Here is a 21,132-nt window from a genome sequence, read left to right as displayed (position 1 = left end):
CAGCCTCCCGAGTAGCTGGGACTACAGGCATGCACCACCATGCCCAGCTAATTTTTTGTATTTTTAGTAGAGACGGGGTTTCACCATGTTGGCTAGGATGGTCTCGATCTCCTGACCTCGTGATCCGCCCACCTTGGCCTCCCAAAGTGCTGGGATTACAGGCGTGAGCCACTGCGCCCGGCCCCTAAGTTATTTTTCTTGGAGGTATTTTGGACAACAGAGAACGGCTGCTTTTAAATATTGTCTTGGCAGTGACTGACTCAATTAACAGGTTGTGTAAGGGTTTTTGATAACCTATACTTCTACTCTTTCTCTGGCTCCAGGAAAAAGGTGAGATAGCCTGCAAGTAACTGGATTATTCCAAAGAGCTAGAACCAGACAGGGAGGGGAAAGAGCTGACAGTTGACAGTTGAGCCCCAAGCTTCTGGAAGTGACAATTCCATAAAGTCTGGGCATCCATGGCCAAGTTCATAAGTTGAAATAAGTCTGTCACATTTTAAAATTTGCATAACTATTGTTATGGTATATGGCAGTTAGGCATAAAAGCAAACAGCCATAATCTATATTCTTTGTATTAATCCAAACGAAATATTTAGGGTTTTTCTTCTCATTTTGATATTTTTCTGGAAATAATAACCATAAAGAGTATCAATATCAATGTTGTCTACCTCCATGTGCAATCTGATCTTCTCAATTTGTGTAAAAATTTAGATCTGGGATGCAGAGCACTAAGTTAATCATATTCCTCACTTTCTAGCACAGTGACCACTGACTATGTGGTCTGTGCAAGGTCCTACTCATTTTATATTTTTTCCCCTTCTTTTTTTTTTTTTTTTTTTTTGAGACGGAGTCTTGCTCTGCCACCCAGGCTGGAGTGCAGTGGCACGATCTCGGCTTGCGGCAAGCTCTGCCTCCTGGGTTCACACCATTCTCCTGCCTCAGCCTCTCTGAGTAGCTGGGACTACAGGTGCCTGCCACCATGTCCAGCTAATTTTTTGTATTTTTAGTAGAGACAGGATTTCACCATGGTCTCGATCTCCTGACCTCGTGATCTGCCCGCCTCAGCCTCCCAAAGTGCTGGGATTACAAGCGTGAGCCACCGCACCCAGTTCATGCCTGGCTAATTCTTGTATTTTTTTTAGTAGAGACGGGGTTTCACCGTGTTGGCCAGGCTGGTCTCGAACTGCTGACCTCGTGATCTGCCTGCCTCGGCCTCCCAAAGTGCTGGGATTACAGGCGTGAGCTACCGCACCCGGACTTGGTTTTTTTTTTTTTTTTTGAAACGGGGTCTTGCTCTGTTGCCCAATATGAAGTACAGTGGCAGGATCTTGGCTCACTGCAACCTTAACTCTCCAGGCTCAAGCAATCCTCCTGCCTCAGCCCCCTAAGTAGCTGGGACTACAGGCATGTGCCACCATGCTTGGTGGGACAATCATTTTCTAACAAGAGGAGGCCTAAGTCAAGATATGCAGGCAGAGCAGAATACTGATGGGCTGCCAGCCACTAGGCAATCAGTATGTAGCGTCGGTAAAGTCTAACCAAGATCTATCCTCATGAAGTCCCTGCAGGAAGACTGTGGGTGTGAACACAGGAAATAAGCAGTAGTAAATACACAAAGTCCTGGAGACTGGAGGGGAAGGTCTTACAGCAAAGTGATGACGTAGCAGTGGGCCAGCCCTTCAAGCAAAGACTCGATTCTTTCTTTCTTTTTTTTTTTTTTGAGACAGTTTCCCTCTTTTTGCCCAGGCTGGAGTGCAATGGTGCAATCTCTGCTCACCGCAACCTCTGCCTCCCGGGTTCAAGCAATTCTCCTGCCTCAGCCTCCCGAGTAGCTGGGATTACAGGCATGTGCCCCCATGCCTGGCTAATTTTGTATTTTTTAGTAGAGACAGGGTTTCTTCACGTTGGCTAGGCTAGCCTCGAACTCCCGACCTCAGGTGATCTGCCCGCCTCAGCCTGCCAAAGTGCTGGGATTACAGGCGTGAGCCACCGCACCCGGCCTAGAAGACTCGATTCTTATGAAGAACACAGAGAGCAAGTTGGGTAGAGATAAAAGAGTAAGAAATCTGGTATAGAGACTGAATATGCATGGGAACAGTGGTAAAGATGATCCTGCATCAACATCTTTTGAGGCAGGAATTTTTTATAAGGTAGATGCAGGTCCTAAAAGCCTAAGTTGAAGACTAGAACCATGAACTGGTCAGCTATACTTTTTCTAGAAAAATATAGAGATACCTTAATTGATAGTATAAACATATAAATATGCCTCTTTTTTCTTGGCTTTGCAAATATTTGGACTACTACTTTCTCTTTCCCTCCCTCCCTCCCTCTCTGCTTGCCTGCCTGCTTTCTTTCTCTTTCATCTCTTGAGCTCATGATTCACCTGCTTCGGCCTCCCAAAGTGCTGGGATTACAGGCGTGAGCCACTTTGCCCGGCCTATTTATTTTTTTGAGTGTCTCTGTTGCCCAGGCTGGAGTGCAGTGACAGGATCATGGCTCACTGCAACCTTGGCCTCCTGGGCTCAAGCAATCCTCCCACCTCAGCCTTCCGAGTAGCTGGGATCACAGGGACTCACCACCATGTCTGGCTAATTTTTTCTTACTTTTTTTTAGAGATGGGGCTTCACCATGTTGCCTAGACTGGTCTGGAACTCCTAGACTCAAGCTATCTGCCTACCTTGGCCTCCCAAAGTGCTGAGATTACAGGTACGAGCCTCTGCGCCTGGCCTGGACTACATTTTTTGTTGTTGAGATGGAGTCTTGCTTGATCACTCAGCCTGGAGTGCAGTGGCGTGATCTCAATTCACTGCAACCTCGGCCTCCCAGGCTCAAGCAAGTCTCCTGCCTGAGCCTCCCAAGTAGTTGGAATTATAGGTACCTGCCACCAAGCTTGGCTAATTTTTGTATTTTTAGTAGAGATGGGGTTTTACCAAGTTGGTCAGGTTGGTCTCAAACTCCTAAATTCAAGTGATCTACCCACCTGGGCCTCTCAAAGTGCTGGGATTACAGGCATGAGCCACCGCATCTGGCCTCTGGACTACATTCTTTATAGAACAATTTTTAAAAAAGCATAAACCCTAAACTAGCACTAGATTGGCATTTTCTTTCACTGTTTCCATTTTTATGAAATATTTCTTCATAACTCTAGGTTTATCCTTTAGGTCTGTGTAGATCCCCATTTTATTCTTTTTTTCTAGAGTCAGAGATCTTCCATACCTTGATCACTTCTGCTTCCTTCATTGGCAGGTATAGCTTGATGCTTAGGTCTCACTCCAGCAAAACCTTTAATTAACTTTAGAGAATCCAAATGCTAAGTACTGACTGAGCCTCTCAATCCTCCCAATTCTCACCTTGACGTAATATGATGTCCTGCGGAGACAAGGTGTCCTCTTTTCCCTTGCCTGTATAGTCCTCTTTTCCCTTGCCTGTATAGTCCAGGCTCTGCACTAACAGTGTGACCTCTGGGAAGGCCCTATCTTCTCTGAATCTTAGACTCCTCATCTGTGAGTTATGTGCAGGGGTCAAATTATGATTTAAAAGATATGGTGGGGCATGGTGGCTCACACCTATAATCTCAGCACTTTGGGAAGCCAAGGTTGTCAGATTGTTTGATTCCAGGAGTTCAAGACCAGCCTGGGCAATATGGCAAAACTCTGTCTCTACAAAAAATATAAAAATTAGCTGGGTGTAATGACACGCATCTGTAGTCTCAGGTACTGGGGAGGCTGAAGTGGGAGGATTGCTTGAGCCCAAAAGATTGAGGCTGCAGGGAGCAGTGATCATTCCAGTGCACTGCAGCCTGGGTGACAGAGTGAAACTCTGTCTCCAAAAAAAAAAAAAAAGAAAGTATGATCCTGGCCGGGCACAGTGGCTCACGCCTGTAATTCCAGCACTTTGGGAGGCCGAGAAGGGCGTATCACTTGAGGTCAGGAGTTCAAGACTATCCTGATTAGGCACGGTGACTCACGCCCTAGTTTATGGATTATGTTTTTCAAAATTGCTCTATAAAGCATGTAGTCCAGGGGCCAGGCACGGTGGCTCATGCCTGTAATCCCAGCACTTTGGGAGGCTGAGGAGGGTGGATCACTTGAGGTCAGGGGTCTAAGAGCAGCCTTGCCAACACGGTGAAACCCTGTCTCTACTAAAAATACAAAAATTGGCCGGGCGTGGTGGTAGTGCCTGTAATACCAGCTACTTGGGAGACTGAGGCAGGAGTTTCACTTGAACCAGGAGGCAGAAGTTGCAGTGAACCAAGATTGTGCCACTGCACTCTAGCCTGGGTGAAAGACTGAGATTCTACCTCAAAAAAAAAAAAAAAAAAAAAAAAGTCCAGGTGCGGTGGCTCACGCCTATAATCCCAGCACTTTGGGAGGCCGAGGTGGGCGGATCACAAGGTCAGGATATCGAGACCATCCTGGCCAACACAGTAAACCCAGTCTCTACTAAAAATAGAAAAATTAGCTGGGTGTGATGGCTGGCGCCTGTAGTCCCAGCTACGCGGGAGGCTGAGTCAGGAGAATGGTGTGAACCCGGGAGGCGGAGCTTGCAGTGAGCCAAGATCATGCCACTGCACTCCAGCCTGGGCCACAGAGGCAGACTCCGTCTCAAAAAAAAACCCAAAAAACTATGATCGATAATTTGTTAATAAATGTAATTAATTCCTAAAGTTTCAGAATATGAGTTCATGGGGAAAAGTTTCTAAGTGATAAAAATTGTTGGTTACAGGATAAAAAATAAAGTGAAGAAATATTTGTACATATGAATGGAAGTACATGTGATATTCTGATACATGCATACAGTGTATAATGATGAAATCAGGGTAATTGGGTTATCCATCACCTCAAACATTTATCATTTGTGTTGGGTTTTCCAAATTTTTCAACTGTCCATTATCTCCAAAATTTATGTAGTGGTATTACTCTCCAATTTAGGCTTCTTTTTTTTTTTTTTTTTTTTGAGATGGAGTCTTGCTCTGTCACCAGGCTGGAATGCAGTGGTGCAATCTTGGCTCACTGCAACCTCCCACTCCCTGGTTCAAGCGATTCTCCTGCCTCAGCCTCCCAAGTAGCTGGGACTACAGGCGTATGCCACCATGCCCAGCTAATTTTTGTAGTTTTAGTAGAGATGGGGTTTCGCCGTGTTGGCCATGATGGTCTTGATCTCTTGGCCTCAAATGATCCTCCCACCTTGGTCTCCCAAAGTGCTGGGATTACAGGCGAGAACCACTAGGCCCAGCCCAAATTAGGCCTTATACAGGAAAAAATCTTGGTTGGGCCTGCTGGCTCGTGCCTGTAATCCCAGCACCTTAAAAATCCAAGGTGGTAGGATTGCTTGGGGCCAGGAGGTTGAGGCTGTAGTGAGGTCTCCGCACTCCAGCCTGGGCAACAAGCAAGACCCTGTCTCAGAAACAAACAAAACCTTTAACCCTTCATTTTTTCACAGATGGAGTCCACTCTGTTGTCCAGCCTGGTCTCCATCTCCTGGGGTCAAGCAATCCTCCTTCCTCAGCCTCCTGAATAGCTGGGACTACAGGTTCAGTCACTGTGCGCAGCTTAAAAACTTTCAAGACTTCTAAAATACTTTGTAACATTGGGACTTGAGTTAATCTAACTTATTTTGAAAGGAATAATCAGGGTAACAAGATTTTCCTTCTGACTCTGAATTGATGACACACCTGTGCTGCACTGACCATCACTCACTTTGTGATTCGCATAGCTAGTCTATTTTAGAATTGTTATTATCATAAGGCATTCCCGACTGGAGTCAGAATGATTCAGAGAAGATGAGAAGGTTTAAGTGAGGCTGGGCGCAGTGGCTCATGCCTGTAATCCCAGCACTTTGGGAGGCCGAGGCAGGTGAATACCTGAGGTCAGGAGTTCAAGACCAGATTGGCCAACATGGTGAAACCCCGTCTCTATTAAAAATACCAAAATTAGCCAGGCATGGTAGCATGCGCCTATAATCCCAGCTACTCAGGAGGCTGAGGCAGGAGAATCACTTGAACCCTGAAAGCGAACGTTGAAGTGAGCTGAGATTGTGCCATTGCACTCCAGCCTGGGTGACAGGTAAGACTCTGTCTCAAAAAAAAAAAAAAATGTTTAAGTGACAAGACTAGGAGCAACTGGAGAAAACAACTGAAGAGAAAGATGTATTAGTGAAGACAAGTATCTTTGCTAAGGACGCTTTAGGGGTGGCTGGGAAGAAAGGAAAAATGTAAGACTGAAACATAAAATGGAAATGTAAAACGGAATTGCCAGAAAGTCTAACTTTAATTACATATCAAATCCACATTTTGGTGATTTGGCGATCGTGGGGTGGTGTGCGTGAAAATGTAGTTTTTACTTCTCTATCCGTTTCCTGATTTCCACGTTTCAGCGTTTTCCACTTTATCAGGTTGAACCAGCTCACCAGGTTCAACTCCTGTGCCATCACACCTAGGTGTGCTTGAGGGATGGATGCCCCTGAGAATGGAAGGTCAGCAGCATGAATATTGCAACTACAGAAGGGTAGGAAAGAAAAAGGGCTGTGTAAATAGGACTGATGGGGAGGGAGAACAGAAGGTAAAGCAAATGCAAAGAAAATGCGAGGGGCCGGGCACGGTGGCTCACGCCTGTAATCCCAGCACTTTGGGAGACCGAGGCGGGCAAATCACCTGAGGTCAGGAGTTCGACACCAGCCTGACCAACAGGTGAAACCCCGTCTCTACTAAATAGAAAAAATTAGCCAGGCGTGGTAGCATACGCCTGTAATCCCAGCTATTTGGGAGGCTGAGGCAGGAGAATCACTTGAACCCAGGAGGTGGAGGGTGCAGTGAGCCGAGATTGTGCCATTGCACTCTACCCCGGGCAACAAGAGCGAAACTCCATCTCAAAAAAAAAAAAAAAAAAAAGAAAGAAAATGCGAGGAAGCAGGCTGGGTCGGACTGGGGATAGGCTTGACCACCTTTCAATTTTCAACCCAGTGGTACGACTCTGGCGGCAGGCAGAGGCCCCACCTCCTCTGCAGAGAGCTCTCGGGTTCTCCCGGATTCCTAAAGGACGGCAAAGGCCTGAAGCAGGTTCTCTGAGCACCGCACAGACCCTTCTACTTCGCGGGGAGGTTCTTCCTGCGCCCAGGTGTTCCTCAGCCTTCCTCTCCTCGCCCAGGAAGAGGTTGTGAGGATTACATCATCCCAACCCGAGCAGCGTGGCCAGTTTTTCCATCTCAAACTCTTGCTCTTGAAGTCAACCGGGATGGAGCACTCATGTTTCCCCGTCAGGCCTGGCCCTGGAAAGGGGGCACGCCGGGAGGCGTCTCGTTCTAGCAAAGAGGCTATTAAATGACCCAGGGCGCAGTTTTTTCTCGCGTTTACGAGCTCCACCTACATGGGAACACATGGCCACCCAAGCCCGTCGCTGCGCCAAGACCTCCAACTCAATACACCCGACAAACGCTGGGCAGAGAAACCGCAGCGCAGTCCAGCGGGAGACCCCAGGACTGGAAGGAGGTGCAGGGTTCGGGAAGGGTGTCTCGGGGGGGAAGCGGGGGGGGGGGGGCTGCGCCTGCGCAGTCGCTAAGCAGCGGCTCCCGCGGGGCGTGCTCGTAACGCCGCGCACCCTATCAGGCGGCTACAGGGAGCGCGCCCGCGGCCTCGCCCTCTATCGCCCCTCCCTTCTCCCCTCTGGGTCCAGCCTCAGACTGAGGCTTGGATACCCGAGCATTCCACTCTCCACTTCGGCGCGCCCCTTGCCCTCTTGTGCGCGTGCGCAGAGGCGAACCGCAGGGCTAGGGCGTGAGGGAAGGGCGGGCGTACGTCCTTGCGTGCGTCTCAGGCAGCGCGCACGGCGGCGTGAGAGGGCACGGGGAAAAGGTGGCTCTGGCCGGGGCGGCTCGGTTTCCTGGGGCTATGTAACTGAGCTCGTCGACTTGGGGGTCTTTCTTCGCTGCCCTCGCCGCGTGCTAGCGCGGAGTTTCTGCTCGCGAGAGAGACTGTCCTCACGCCCGCCGCGCCTCGTCGACGGCAGAGCAGGCTTGCTCGCCCGTGGGAGCGTCCCGGCCGAGAAGCCCTGAGGGGGGAGGGGAGGCCATTTTGTCCCGACCGACTCCCCGGAACCGGGCGGAGCGGCTGGGAGAGGCTGCGGAGCTGTGGTCGCCGCCCTCGGAGGCACTGGACGCCGCCACTGTCGGGGCTTCCCCGAAGCTGTTCGTAGGTCGCCCGCGCCCTCTCGAGCCTTCCTTTTTCCCACGCTTCCCCGGTCCTCCGGCCTGAGAACGCCCGAGTGAGGAGTTGGCCCTAGTGAGAGGGACCGATCCCTTGGGGCCGCCGGCGGCGAGAGCCCGAGCCGCTCCTCCCAATGGCGAAGAAGACGTACGACCTGCTTTTCAAGCTGCTCCTGATCGGGGATTCGGGAGTGGGGAAGACCTGCGTCCTTTTTCGTTTTTCGGATGATGCCTTCAATACTACCTTTATTTCCACCATAGGTAAGACCTGTGGGAGGACGGTGTACAGTCTCGGTAGCTGCAAACCGTTTATTTTACTCCAGACATCTTGCTTCCCGTAATATACGCCTTTGTTTCAGTGATTCCGATTCCAAACGACAGATCCAAGTTACTGTTTGAATCGGCATCGAGCTTACTGGGGCGGGGTCTTCCCATGATTTCCATCCGGTCTTTTGCTTTCGAGTCTCCCACTATGCTCAGTGCCTTCTGTTACAAAATATGCACCATTTAACCGTGTTCCAGAACCTTATTTCTTCAGGCGACTGGACTGGCTTTTTCCACATTTGCATGGAATTACTAGATGTGTGATATTTTTAAAGTATTTATTTCAGTGGTTGCGATTGAAGCAGTACTAGCTATTTGGGAAAGGCCTGAATTTATACTTTGGGGCAAAGAGAAGATTCCATATGCTCATAACTTAGAGTAAACTTGAGGGTTTCTGAGAAGGATAATTAAGGTAAATTAGAAGGGAAAAGTGAGTTGCCCTCATTGACTAATCCATTGATGTGTCAAACAATCGGAGGCTCTTCGCGCTTGGGGCGGGACTCTGGCATATTTGCCTCAGCGCTTTTCGAGACATCAACAGAAGCAGTAATCTGAGGAAGATGATCAGTTTCTGTCCTCAAACCCAACAGAGTGAAGTCAAGTTCTCTCTTCTATTTTATTTGACTCTAGTATTTACAGGAAAGTATTTTGCCAGTCATAGCCCTATGGACTTACAATGCACTTTCACCGTGTTTCAGAATTACTTAGTGTGGCAGTAAGAGCTGAAGAGTGACCTTTTTAATCGAATTTCCCGTTTAGGAAAGGAAAAGGGAAAGCTCTAGGAAAGTCCCTTTTGAATCTGGGTAGAAAATTTAAGTGGCGCTGACGCTAATTGTGCTTTATTAATTGTGAAACCCATCCGCTCCCCAATACATTTCTTAAAAGACACATGGCTCTCAGCATTGTGGCCGTGCAGTTGAACCCATGTTTAAATGTAATTTTATATTGAGACGATTTTAAAAAGCAACTGCAGTCGTCTTTGAACTCTGGGAATTGTCAAAATTAAGCTGATTTGAAGCAATTTATATAGCGTTACTGAAATATTTGGTTTGGGTTTTCTTTTGTGACAAATATCAGCTGCTTCGTTCTCACAAAATACATTTTACAGAAATTAAATTGGACAAGTCATTTTTTAAATAGATTTTTATTTTGCTCACCTTTTTTGGGAGGCAAATTATCATAATCCTTATTTCCAGAGTATCATACTGTTTTCTTGGTTTGTCATAAATTTCATGAAACTTAGGGCTTGTTCTCTAACTTGTGGGTTAGAGAATACTAGCACTTAGCGCTAGCACTTCCCTAGCACTAAGTTTGCTTTTAACACTCCACTTTTAGCTGTAGCTGGCTGGGGTTAGGTGATCAGATGGGTCAGCAAATATTTATTGAGCATCTAATGCTGGGCACTGTTCTTAGGCACTGAGAATAAATGAACACAACAGACCCCTTGAGGAGCATTCCAGTAAGATGCTACAGTAGTAAGCATAGGGAGGAAGAGTGCCTAGTCTAAATCGTGAGGAGTTTGAGTAGACTTACATAGAGATGATACCTAAAATGAAGTCTGGGCCGGCGCTGTGGCTCACACCTGTAATCCCAGCACTTTAGGAGGCCTTGGCGGGCGGATCATAAGGTCGGAAGTTCAACATCAGCTTGGCCAATATCGTGAAACCCCATTTTTACTAAAAATACAAAAATTAGCCGGGCGTAGTGGCAGGTGCCTGTAGTCCCAGCTACTCAGGAGGCTGAGGCAGGAGAATGGCTTGAACCTGGGAGGCGGAGGTTACAGTGAGCTGAGATTGTGCCCCTGCACTCCAGCCTGGGCAACAAAACGAGACTTAGTCTCAAAAAAATAATAATAAATAAATGAAGTCTGGAGGACTAATAGGAATTGAGTCAGAGGGGTGGGATAGGGCCTTTCTGGAAAAGGGAGCATAGAACAAATGTATAGTAAGGTTGAGGATTTAATTCATGTGGTCAACTTTCTTTCTTTCTTTATTTATTTTGAGACTGAACCTCACTCTGTCACCCAGGCTGGAGTGCAGTGGTGTGATCTCGGCTCATTGCAACCTCCGCCTCAGGGGTTCAAGCAGTTCTGCCTCAGCTGCCTGGGTAGCTCTGATACAGGTGCTTGCCACCATGCCTGGCTAATTTCTGTATTTTTAGTAGAGACTGGGTTTCACCATGTTGGTCAGGCTGCTCTTGAACTTCGGACCTCAAGCACTCCACCGCCTCAGCCTCCCAAAGTGCTGAGATTACAGGCTGAGCCACCACGCCCGGCTATGTGGTCAACTTTAACCTATCCTTAGGAACAGTGTGGTTGGAGAGTAGGAAGCAAAACATTAACTGTCTCTACTCCAATCTTTTTTTTTTTTTTTTTTTTTTTTTTGAGACGGAGTCTTGCTCTGTTGCCCAAGCTGGAGTGCAGTGGCGCGATCCTGGCTCACTGCAAGCTCCGCCTCCTGGGTTCACGCCATTCTCCTGCCCCAGCCTCCCGAGTAGCTGGGACTACAGGCGCCCGCCACTGCGCCCGGCTCATTTTTTTGTATTTTTAGTAGAGACGGGGTTTCACCGTGGTCTCGATCTCCTGACCTTGTGATCCGCCCGCCTCGGCCTCCCAAAGTGCTGGGATTACAGGCGTGAGCCACCGCGCCCGGCCTACTCCAATCTTTTTGTAAAGAGTACATGCCCCCCAACTAAAACTCAATCCTGTAAGATAATGGTATAATATTTTTGTATTCCTTTTACTTGGGAAGATGTGTGATGATTTTGGATCAAGTCTGCTGGGTTGGAATCTTGTTTCCACAGGTTACTACTAGCTGTGCAACTTTGGCAGATTACTTAACCTCTCTGGCTTCAGGCTCTTTAAAAGTGTTAATAAGGCTGGGCACGGTGGCTCACGCCTGTAATCCCAGCACTTTGGGAGGCCGAGGCAGGCAGATTGCCTGAGGTCCGAAGTTCGAGACCAGCCTGATCAACATGGAGAAACCCCGTCTCTACTAAAAATACAAAAATTAGCTGGTAGTGGTGGCGCATGCTTGTAATCCCAGCTACTCGGGAGGCTGAGGCAGGAGAATCGCTTGAACCCGGGAGGCGGAGGTTGTGGTGAGCCGAGATCGCGCCATTGCAGTCCAGCCTGGGCAACAAGAGTGAAACTCCATCTGAAAAAAAAAAAAATGTCAGTCGTAGTATCTACCACATAGGGTAGTTGTGAGAATTTTATGGGTTAGTGAGAGTAAAGCACTTCACATGGTGCCAGGGTCAGGCACTTTGTAGGAGCACAGTGCATATTATATTAGCTCTATATAGAATATGTGACTCTTCTGCTGTGGAGGTGTGGCAGAAGATGTTATTTTATGGATTGAACATCCTGCACACTGTGGTACCCAAGTATTTGTTGGTGCTCCACTAAACAATTTCTTTCTTTTTTTTTTTTTTTTGAGATGGAGTTTCATTTTTTTTTGCCCAGGCTGGAGTGCAATGGTGTGATCTTGGCTCAGTGCAACCTCCACCTCCCTGGCTTAAGTGATTCTTCTGCCTCAGCCTCCCAGGTAGCTGGGATTATAGGCATATGCCACCACATCTGGCTAATTTTGTATTTTTAGTAGAGACGAGGTTTCACCATGTTGGCCAGGCTGGTCTCAAACTTCTGACCTCAGGTGGTCTGCCCTCCTCAGCCTCCCAAAGTGCTGGGATTACACGTGGGAACCACCATGCCCGCCCTCTTTTTTTTTTTTTTTTTTTGAGATGGAGTTTCACTGTTGTTGCTCAGGCTGGCGTGCAGTGGCGCAATCTCTGCCCACTGCAACCTCTGCTTCCCAGGTTCAAGCGATTCTCCTGCCTCAGCCTCCTGAGTAGCTGGGATTACAGGATCACGCCACCACGCCTGGCCAATTACGTAGTTTTAGTAGGCAAAATTAAGTAGTTTTGGTCAGGCGGTTCTTGAACTCCTGACCTCAGGTGATCCACCCGCCTTAACCTCACAAAGTGCTGGGATTATAGACGTGAGCCACCGCGCCCGGCCTAGACTCTGACATTTTCATACTTTCAGATAAAAATGTTTTCATATATAAGATGTTGAATAGTGTAAGTTGAGAAAATAAATGATTCTGAGTACAGCTTGAACACATTCATATGTTAGCTCTGTCCACAGGTTTAAAATACCATTGGGCCGGGTGTTGTGGCTCACACCTGTAATCCTAGCACTTTGGGAGTCCGAGGTGGGTGGATCACGAGGTCACGAGATCGCGACCATCCTGGCTAACACGGTGAAACTCCGTCTCTACTAAAAATACAAAAAATTAGCTTGGCGTGGTGGTGGGCGCCTGTAGTCCCAGCTGCTCGGGAGGCTGAGGCAGGAGAATTTTGTGAACCCTGGAGGCGGAGCTTGCAGTGAGCCGAGATAGTGCCACTGCATTTCAGCCTGGGCAACAGAGGGAGACTCTGTCTCAAAAAAAAAAAGAAGTCTACCATTGCATTTAACCAGTGCCGTTCAAAAGAAATAATGTGAGCCACATATATTACTTTTAATAGCCACTTCTTTTTTTTTGAGATGGAGTCTTGGCCTCCCAAAATCCTGGAATTACAGGTGTGAGCCACTGTACCTGGCCAAATGGTCACATTTTAAAAAGTAAAAAAAAATTTTTTTTTGAGACAGAGTATCGTTCTGTTGCCCGGGCTGGAGTGTAGTGGCATGATCTCGGCTCACTGCAACCTCTGCCTCCCAGATTCAAGCAATTCTCCCTGCCTCAGCCTCTCAAGTAGCTGGAATTACAGGTGCCCACTACCACACCCAGCTAATTTTTTTGTATTTTTAGTAGAGACGCGGTTTCACCATGTTGGCCAGGCTGGCCAAGAACTGTTGACCTCAGATGATCTACCCATCTCGGTCGGCCTCACAAAATTCTGGGATTACAGACTCGAGCCACTGCGCCCGGCCTACAAAGTAAATTTTAATAATATATTTTAACTCATATCTAGAATGTCATTTTATTGTGTAATCAGGATTTAAAAATTGTTGAGGGTAGGCTCAGTGGCTCACACCTGTAATCCCAGCACTTTGGCAGGCTGAGGTGGGAGGATTGCTTGGGCCCAAGAGTTCAAGACCAGCCTGGGCAACATAGTGAGACCCTGTCTGTAGGAAAAAAAAAATTAAAATTGTTGAGATATTTCACATTCTTTTTCTCTGGTTTGTAAGCTATGCTTAAAACTCATCTCATTTTAGATTAGGTGTATTTCTACATGGATGTATATTATGTAATGAAAACATAAATTTTAAAGAGGCGTATTTCAAGTGATTAATAGCTACATGTGGCTAGTAGCTACCATACTGGATGGTACATGTCTAAGCAATGTTAAGTAACCACTTGGTCAATGTGCAGATGACTAGAAATACTTTGAAAGTAGACTACTTTTAGGAATGTGTTAAATTTTACCATGTGACTAGGGTTTGTTGTTGTTGTTATTTAAAAGATTAAATCTCACTCTGTCACCCAGCTTGGAGTGCAGTGGTGCAATCATAGCTCACTGTAGCCTCGAACTCCTGGGCTTAAGCAATCTTCCTTCCTCAGCCTCTCAAGTAGCTGGGACTACAGGGGAGCACCATCATGTCTGGCTGGGTTTTTAAAATCTAGAGCATTCTCTAAGTATAAATTATAATGAAATTTTTTAGTGGTCACTTGAACATCCTGAGGGCTGGGCATGGTGGCTCAAACCTGTAATCCCAGCACTTAGAGAGGCTGAGTTGGGAAGTTCACTTGAGGTAAGGAGTTTGAGACCAGTCTGGGCAACATAGACCCCCATCTCTGCAAAAACAAAAAATTAGCAGGACATGGTGGCTTGTTCCTGTAGTTCTAGCTACAGGGGAGGCTGAGGTGGGAGGATCACTTAAGTCCAGGAATTCAAGGGTGCGGTGAGCTTGGATCACGCCACTGCACTCCGGCCTGGGTGACAGAGCAAGACTCTGTGTGAAAAAACAAAAACAACATCCTGAGGTTTGTATGGAAGTAGTTATCTTGCAGGTGTTCAGAAGGACCTGACTGCCAAAATAAGGCAGGCCCTCATTATTTTAGGTGCGGTCATTTAAATTTCTTATTGGCTGTTGGTTTTTTGAAGAAATAATTTTTATAGATTTATAGGATGGTGTTCACAAAGACTACTGTATTTGAATTTTTCTGTATATTTTCAATGCTCATACATCCATATTAGAAATTATGTGTTATATAAATGGTCAGATTTATTGGAGACTGCTGCAAAGAACAAATTACTGGTATGTTATACTCAACCAATTTCAAAACGCATCCAAGGGCACCAGAATATAAGTTGCACAAGGGCAGAAGTCTCTGTCTTTTTTTTTTTTTCCCCCTCGTATGCTAAACACCTGGAAGAGTACCTGCACTTAATGGATGCACGATAAATAATGAAGGCAGGCAGGTAGGCAGACAGGTGGTACAATCAAGATCCTCTTAATACGAATTGGCGGTAGCTTATTTAAAATTTTTCCCTTTTACCTACTTTCTGATCATTATATGAAGTAGATTGGGATCGGACTTATGAATGTTAGCTGTGACCAGGCGCAGTGGCTCACGCCTGTAATCCAGCACTTTGGGAGGCTGAGGGAGGTGGATCAGCAGAGGTCAGGAGTTCAAGACCAGCCTGGCCAACACGGTGAAACCCCATCTCTACTAAAAATACAGAAATTAGCCGGGCATGGTAGTGCGTGCCTGTTGCCCCAGCTACTTGGGAGGCTGTGAGGCAGAAGAATTGCTTGAACACAGGAGGTGGAGATTGCAGTGAGCCGAGCACATGCCACTGCACTTGAACCTGGGCGACAAGAGTGAGACTCTGACTCAAAAAAAAAAAAAAAAAAAAGGAATATTAACTGTTTGGCTTAATAGGGCAAGACTGCTCTTAGAAATTGGAAGGTTGGGGCCGGGTGCAATGGCTCACGCCTGTAATCCCAGCACTTTGGGAGGCCAAGGCAAACAGATCACCTAAGGTCAGAGTTCGAGACCAGTCTGGCCAGCGTGGTGAAACCCTGTCTCTACCAAAAATACAAAATTAGCCGGGCGTGGTGGCGCATGCCTGTAATCCCAGCTACTCGGGAGGCTGAGGCAGGAGAATCGGTGGAGAATCGCTTGAACCTGGGGGGTGGAGGTTGCGGTGAGCCAAGATCGTGCCATTGTACTCCAACCTGGGCAACAAGAGCAAAACTCCGTCTCAAAAAAAATAAAAAGAAAAAGAAAAAAATTGAAAGGTTTGAAAAGTAGTCTTAAGAGAGTTACAACTTTTGGATGAGAAGATTTCAGTTGTTGATTTGACCATAACCATCTTGGTAGTATGAGCTCAGGAATGCATTACTTAGTGATGGGGGAATTACAAGTTCAAAGCACAGGTTTTTAGTGGGCTGTTTATATACTGGATGTGCCACTTTTCAGTGTCATTAATCCTTTCTCCACCACTAGGCTTATTCCTTTTTTCACAGGGAATATTTTTCATTGGGAATTGGAGTCTCTGGGTTCCATGTAAGAAATGAAGTTGGTAAAGCCTCTTGTCCCTAAGAGAGGTATAATATATACATTTTGTCGTCAGGATGATTCTGCTAAGTTTTGAAAGAGTAGGTTGGTTCCACTAATCTGCATTTTAGAAATGATTGATTAGGCTGGGTGCTGTGGCTCACATCTATATTTCCAGCACTTTGGGAGGCTGAGGCAGGAGGATAGCTTGAGCTCAGGGGTTCGAGACCAGCCTGGGCAACTTAGCGAGACCCCGTCTCTACAAAAAAAAAAAAAAAAAAAGCTTTTAAATAAAAAATTAGCTGGGTGTGGTGGTGCATACTTGTAGTCTAAGCTATTCAGGAGGCTGAGATGGGAGGATCACTTGAGTCCAGGAGTTTGAAGCTACAGTGAGCTATGATTGTACCATCTCACTCCAACCTGGATGACAGAGTGAGATTCTATCTTTAAAAACCCCAAAAAACTATCCAGAGTGCTTGCCTCGGCAGCATATATAGTAAAGGTGGAACGATACAGAGAAGATTAGTATGGTCCTTGCGCAAGGATGATGTGCAAATTTGTGAAGTGTTTCATAATTACTATTTTAAAAAAAAGCTGACCAGGCTCAGTGGCTCACGGCTGTAATCCCAGCACTTTGGGAGGCCGAGGCGGGCGGATCACGAGGTCAGAAGATCGAGACCATCCTGGCTAACATGGTGAAACCCCGTCTCTACTAAAAATACAAAAAAATTAGCTGGGCGTGGTGGCGGGCACCTGTAGTCCCAGCTACTCGGGAGGCTGAGGCAGGAGAATGGCGTGAACCCGGGAGGTGGAGCTTGCAGTGAACCGAGATTGCGCCACTGCACTCCAACCTGGGCGACAGTGAGACTATTGTCTCAAAAAAAAAAAAAAAAAAAAAGCCTATGTAGGTATTTCTCCAAAGAAGATGAGCAGATGCTCAATAAGCACATGGAAAGATGTTCAGCATCACTAATAATTAGGGAAATGCAAATCAAAACCACAATGAGATGTTATTTTGTGACCATTTAGGATAGTTATAACAATAATAACAAAAGACAAAAGCAAGTGATAAGGTTGTAGAGAAATTGGAACCTTGGTGCACTGCTGGTGGGAATGTGAAATGGTGCAGCCACAGTGAGAAACAATAGGGTGGTTTCTCAAAAAATTAAAAAGGAAATTACCATATGATCTAGTGATCTCACTTCAAGTTATATCCAGGATAATTTAAATCAAAGATTCAAACAGGGCCAGGCAAGGTGGCTCATGCTTGTAAATCCCGGCACTTTAGGAGGCCAGATCACTTGGGCTCAGGAGTTCAAGACCAGCCTGGGCAACATGGTGAGATCCTGTCTCTACCAAGAAACCCCCCAAAATTAGCTGTACATGGTGGTGCATGCCTGTAGTACCAGCTACTTGGGAGGCTGAGGCAAGAGGATCACTTGAACCCGGGAAGCGGAGGTTGCAGTGAGCTGATAATTGTGCCACTGTGCTCCAGCCTGGGTGACAGAGCAAGACCCTGTCTCAAAACAACAACAAAAAAGACTCGAACAGCTATTTTCACACCAGCGTGCATAGCAGCATTATTCACAATAGTTGAAAGGTGGAAACAACTCACATGTTCATCAGTGGATGAATGGATAAACAAAATGTGTGGTATACACATAAAATGGAATATTATTCAGCCTTAAAAGGGAGGGAAATTCTAACATACTGCCACATGGGTGCACCTTGAAAATAGTTTACTAAGTAAAATGAGTTGGACACAAAAGGACAAATAATGTGCGAGGTACCTGTAGTAGACAAATTAGTGAAATAGTGGTTACTAGGGCCTGGGGGACAGGATAATGGGGAGTTATTGCTTAATGAGCACAGTTTTAGTTTGGGAGGATGAAAAAGTTCCAGAGAGGAATAGTGGTGATGGTTGTATAACAGTGTTAATTTAATGCCACTGAATTGTACACTTAAAAATGTTTGAAATGCATGAAAAGACAAATACTATGTGGTTTCATTTATATGGATATGAGGCTATCTAAAGTCAAATTCATAGAAACAGAAAGAATGGTGATTACCAGGGATTGGGGAAGAAGGAAATAGGTGTTTAATGAGTATAAAACAGTGCATTACAGTTTTGCAAAATGAAAAGGCTCTGGAGATCTGTTGCACAATGGTGTGATATACTTAACACCTACTGAACTGTACACATTAAAAATGGTTAAGGTGGCAAATTTAATGTTATGTTTTATGCTGTGTTTTAAAAAACGGTTTAAATGCTAAATGTTTTAGATATATTTTCCCCACCGCCCAACAAAACCCAAAAAACTAACACTTGACCCAGCTCTCCTAAAAGAGCATTTGAATGCAGACAGCCCCTCCTGTTCCAGGTGTTAGCTACTGTTAACTAGTAGTTGTGAATCAAGAGGATCCTTTATGGTACTTTCCCATGCTTTAGTATCACTGGTCTGTACTTTCAGATGTTGAAGGCAGATGTGTCTTGTTGTTGTCTGTATCTACATAGACCTTCTTGGAATGTTAGAATCACAGAATGTTAGTGCAGGAATGAACCCTTAAATGAATTTTCAAAGTGGGAAAACTGAGACTGGTGAGGTGAAGTAACTTCCAGAAGGCCAAAAGGCCACATGGCTAATTAGTTTTTTTTTTTTTTTTTTTTTTTGAGACAGAGTTTCACTTTTGTTCGCAGAGGCTGGAGTGCAATCAATCTCCGATCTCCGCTCACTGCTCACTGCAAGTTCCACCTCCCGGGTTCAAATGATTCTCCTTCCTCAGCCTGCCAAGTAGCTGGGATTACAGGCATGCGCCACCATGCCCGGCTAATTTTTGTATTTTTAGTAGAGACAGGGTTTGGCCCTGTTGACCAGGCTGGTCTCAAACTCCTGACTTCAGGTGATCTGCCTGCCTCAACCTCCCAAAGTGCTGGGATTACAGGCATGAGCTATCGTGCCTGGCCAGGAGTTTTTATAAGAATCCACAGCCAATCTTATTCATAACCACATTGCTCATTCTGAGAATTTCATTGTTGTGTGTAAAAAAATCAATGATAGTCTTCCTGCTCATCAATTTCAATTTGAAAAGTAGAGTTGCTGTGGTTTTGTTTTTTTTTTGTTTTTTTGGAGGGGCAAGAATAGGGAAGTAACAAGTCTTAGAATAAAATATCAAGAATTTTGTTCAGGTTACTTGTCCTTTGCCAACTTAGAGCATAATAGAGAAGAGCCGATGATGTTAGGGATAATTATTTTCTTTTCAAGGATTGTGGTGGATAGTGATACACAAGCACGGCAAAGGAAATACCGCCATTCTTGTTTTGTTTGCAGAAGGGAGAGACCGATAGGAGAAATATTGGCAATCTCTTTCAACTTTTAGTAGTAGAAGGTTGCCCAGGCAGAGCTGTCGCAGTAGTTGTAAACAGAGGAGTAGGAGCTTATTGAGTGTTGATTTACAAATAAGAGACCATTATTTAGCACAAAGTATGAATTGTATGATTAGCTGAAGAGATTTGCATGGGGAAACTATTGAGATGTTTAAGTCATAAAGGAGAAGTTTAATTTTTTTTTTTTTTTTTTGAGATGGAGTCTCGCTGTGTCTCCCAGGCTGGAGTGCAGTGGCGTGATCTCGGCTCACTGCAAGCTCCGCCTCCCGGGTTCACGCCATTCTCCCGCCTCAGCCTCCCAAGTAGCTGAGACTACAGGCGCCCGCCACCACGCCCGGCTAGTTTTTTTATTTTTAGTAGAGACGGGGTTTCACCATGTTAGCCAGGATAGTCTCGATCTCCTGACCTCGTGATCCACCCGCCTCGGCCTCCCAAAGTGCTGGGATTACAGGCTTGCGCCACCACGCCCGGCTGAAGTTTAATTTTTATTTTATTTGATTTTTGTAGAGACAGGGTCTTGCTATGTTTCCTAGACTGGATCGAATTCCTGGGCTCAAGCAGTCTTCCTGCCTCTACCTCTCAAGCCACCAAGGCCAGCTTTTTAAAACTTTATTTTATATATAAAAAGAAAGTTTAAAGGAGTTACAAAGGATGTTGAGGCTAACAGGACATTATCTGAACCCAGAAGACTAAAAGTCTTGTAAAAGTCATAGAGGTGGTTCCTTCAAATGGATGAATAATTGAGGGTTTATGAAATTAGTTCATTAACTCTGGAGTGTAAGAAAAGGAATTTGAGGCCCGGTGCGGTGGCTCATGCCTGTAATCCCAGCACTTTGGGAGGTCGAGGCCGGCAGATCACCTGAGGTCGGGAGTTTGAGACCAGCCTGACCAACATGGAGAAACCCCGTTTCTACCAAAAATACAAAAATTAGCCAGGCGTGGTGGCGCATGCCTGTAATCCCAGCTATTCAGGAAGGCTGAGGCAGGAGAATTGCTTGAACCCAGGAGGCAGAGGTTGTGGTGAGCCAAGATCACATCATTGTACTCCACCCTGAGCAACAAGAGCGAAACTCCGTCTCAAAGAAAAAAAAAAGGGAGTTTGAAAAGTTGATTAGAATAAAATTTTAGTGCAGAAAACTCAGTCTTAAGGGAAATCTGAAATGAGAAAAACGTTTTTATTTGAAGGCAGTGCAATGTATTTTGGGTTGCAAGCATAAATGATTGCTTGATGTTTATTCTTCTTTCCAGAGCTGAAAAATAATATTTTTGAGGAAAACAGCATCTATTGATGGAATGCTATATTTCTTTCTTTCTTTATTTATTATTTACTATTGATTAAAAAAAACTAACAGAGACGGGGTCTCGCCATGTTACCCAGGCTGGTTTCGAACTCCTGGGCTCAATCAGTACTCCTGCCTCAGCCTCCCAGAGTGCTGGGATTTATAGGTGGGAGCCACCACGCCTGGCCTAGAATGCTGTGTTTCAAATATGACCCAGAAACAGAGCTTCCAAGGTTGTAAAACATTAGAAAATGGAAAAACCATTATTCTGGAGACCCAAAAAGTACATAATATGAAAATTAGAACAAAGAACAGTGTTGATTTGTTTCTTTCATATAATTAGCAATGCTTTTGTACAGACTTTTTTGAATTGAAATTTTAATTAAGATAATTGTAATTTCTTCTGTAGTTGTAAAAGATAATACAAAGGGATCTC

General features: G+C 45.7%; 1 protein-coding gene, 2 long non-coding RNA genes and 1 other non-coding gene across 4 annotated transcripts in view; 3 read left to right on the top strand and 1 right to left on the bottom strand.

Annotated features, from left to right (window-relative positions):
- Window positions 1-7,804: 7,804 nt before the first annotated feature.
- RAB10 (RAB10, member RAS oncogene family) overlaps window positions 7,805-21,132 on the top strand; it is a 107,264-nt gene continuing 93,936 nt past the window's right edge. Inside the window, exon 1 of the mRNA XM_015111864.3 lies at window positions 7,805-8,460. Coding sequence (XP_014967350.1) covers window positions 8,334-8,460 — 127 coding nt within the window. The 5' untranslated portion in view covers window positions 7,805-8,333. The remainder of the gene's footprint in view (window positions 8,461-21,132) is intronic.
- The window catches only part of LOC144333867 (uncharacterized), a 41,469-nt gene continuing 28,164 nt past the window's right edge, over window positions 7,828-21,132 (bottom strand). Inside the window, exon 2 of the long non-coding RNA XR_013402963.1 lies at window positions 7,828-10,199. This is a non-coding gene — a long non-coding RNA (uncharacterized LOC144333867). The remainder of the gene's footprint in view (window positions 10,200-21,132) is intronic.
- Window positions 12,243-15,387, top strand: LOC144333863 (uncharacterized). Its single transcript, XR_013402959.1, has 3 exons — window positions 12,243-12,339; window positions 12,876-13,105; window positions 14,434-15,387. It is a non-coding gene; the product is annotated as an uncharacterized LOC144333863 (long non-coding RNA).
- On the top strand, window positions 16,504-16,610 carry LOC114672092 (U6 spliceosomal RNA). Its single transcript, XR_003722282.1, has one exon. It is a non-coding gene; the product is annotated as a U6 spliceosomal RNA (small nuclear RNA).

Source organism: Macaca mulatta, chromosome 13, assembly GCF_049350105.2.
Source record: "Macaca mulatta isolate MMU2019108-1 chromosome 13, T2T-MMU8v2.0, whole genome shotgun sequence".
NCBI classification, from domain to species: Eukaryota; Metazoa; Chordata; class Mammalia; order Primates; family Cercopithecidae; genus Macaca; species Macaca mulatta.
Note: the sequence above shows the minus strand (reverse complement) of the source record. Positions and strands in the feature narration are given on the sequence as shown.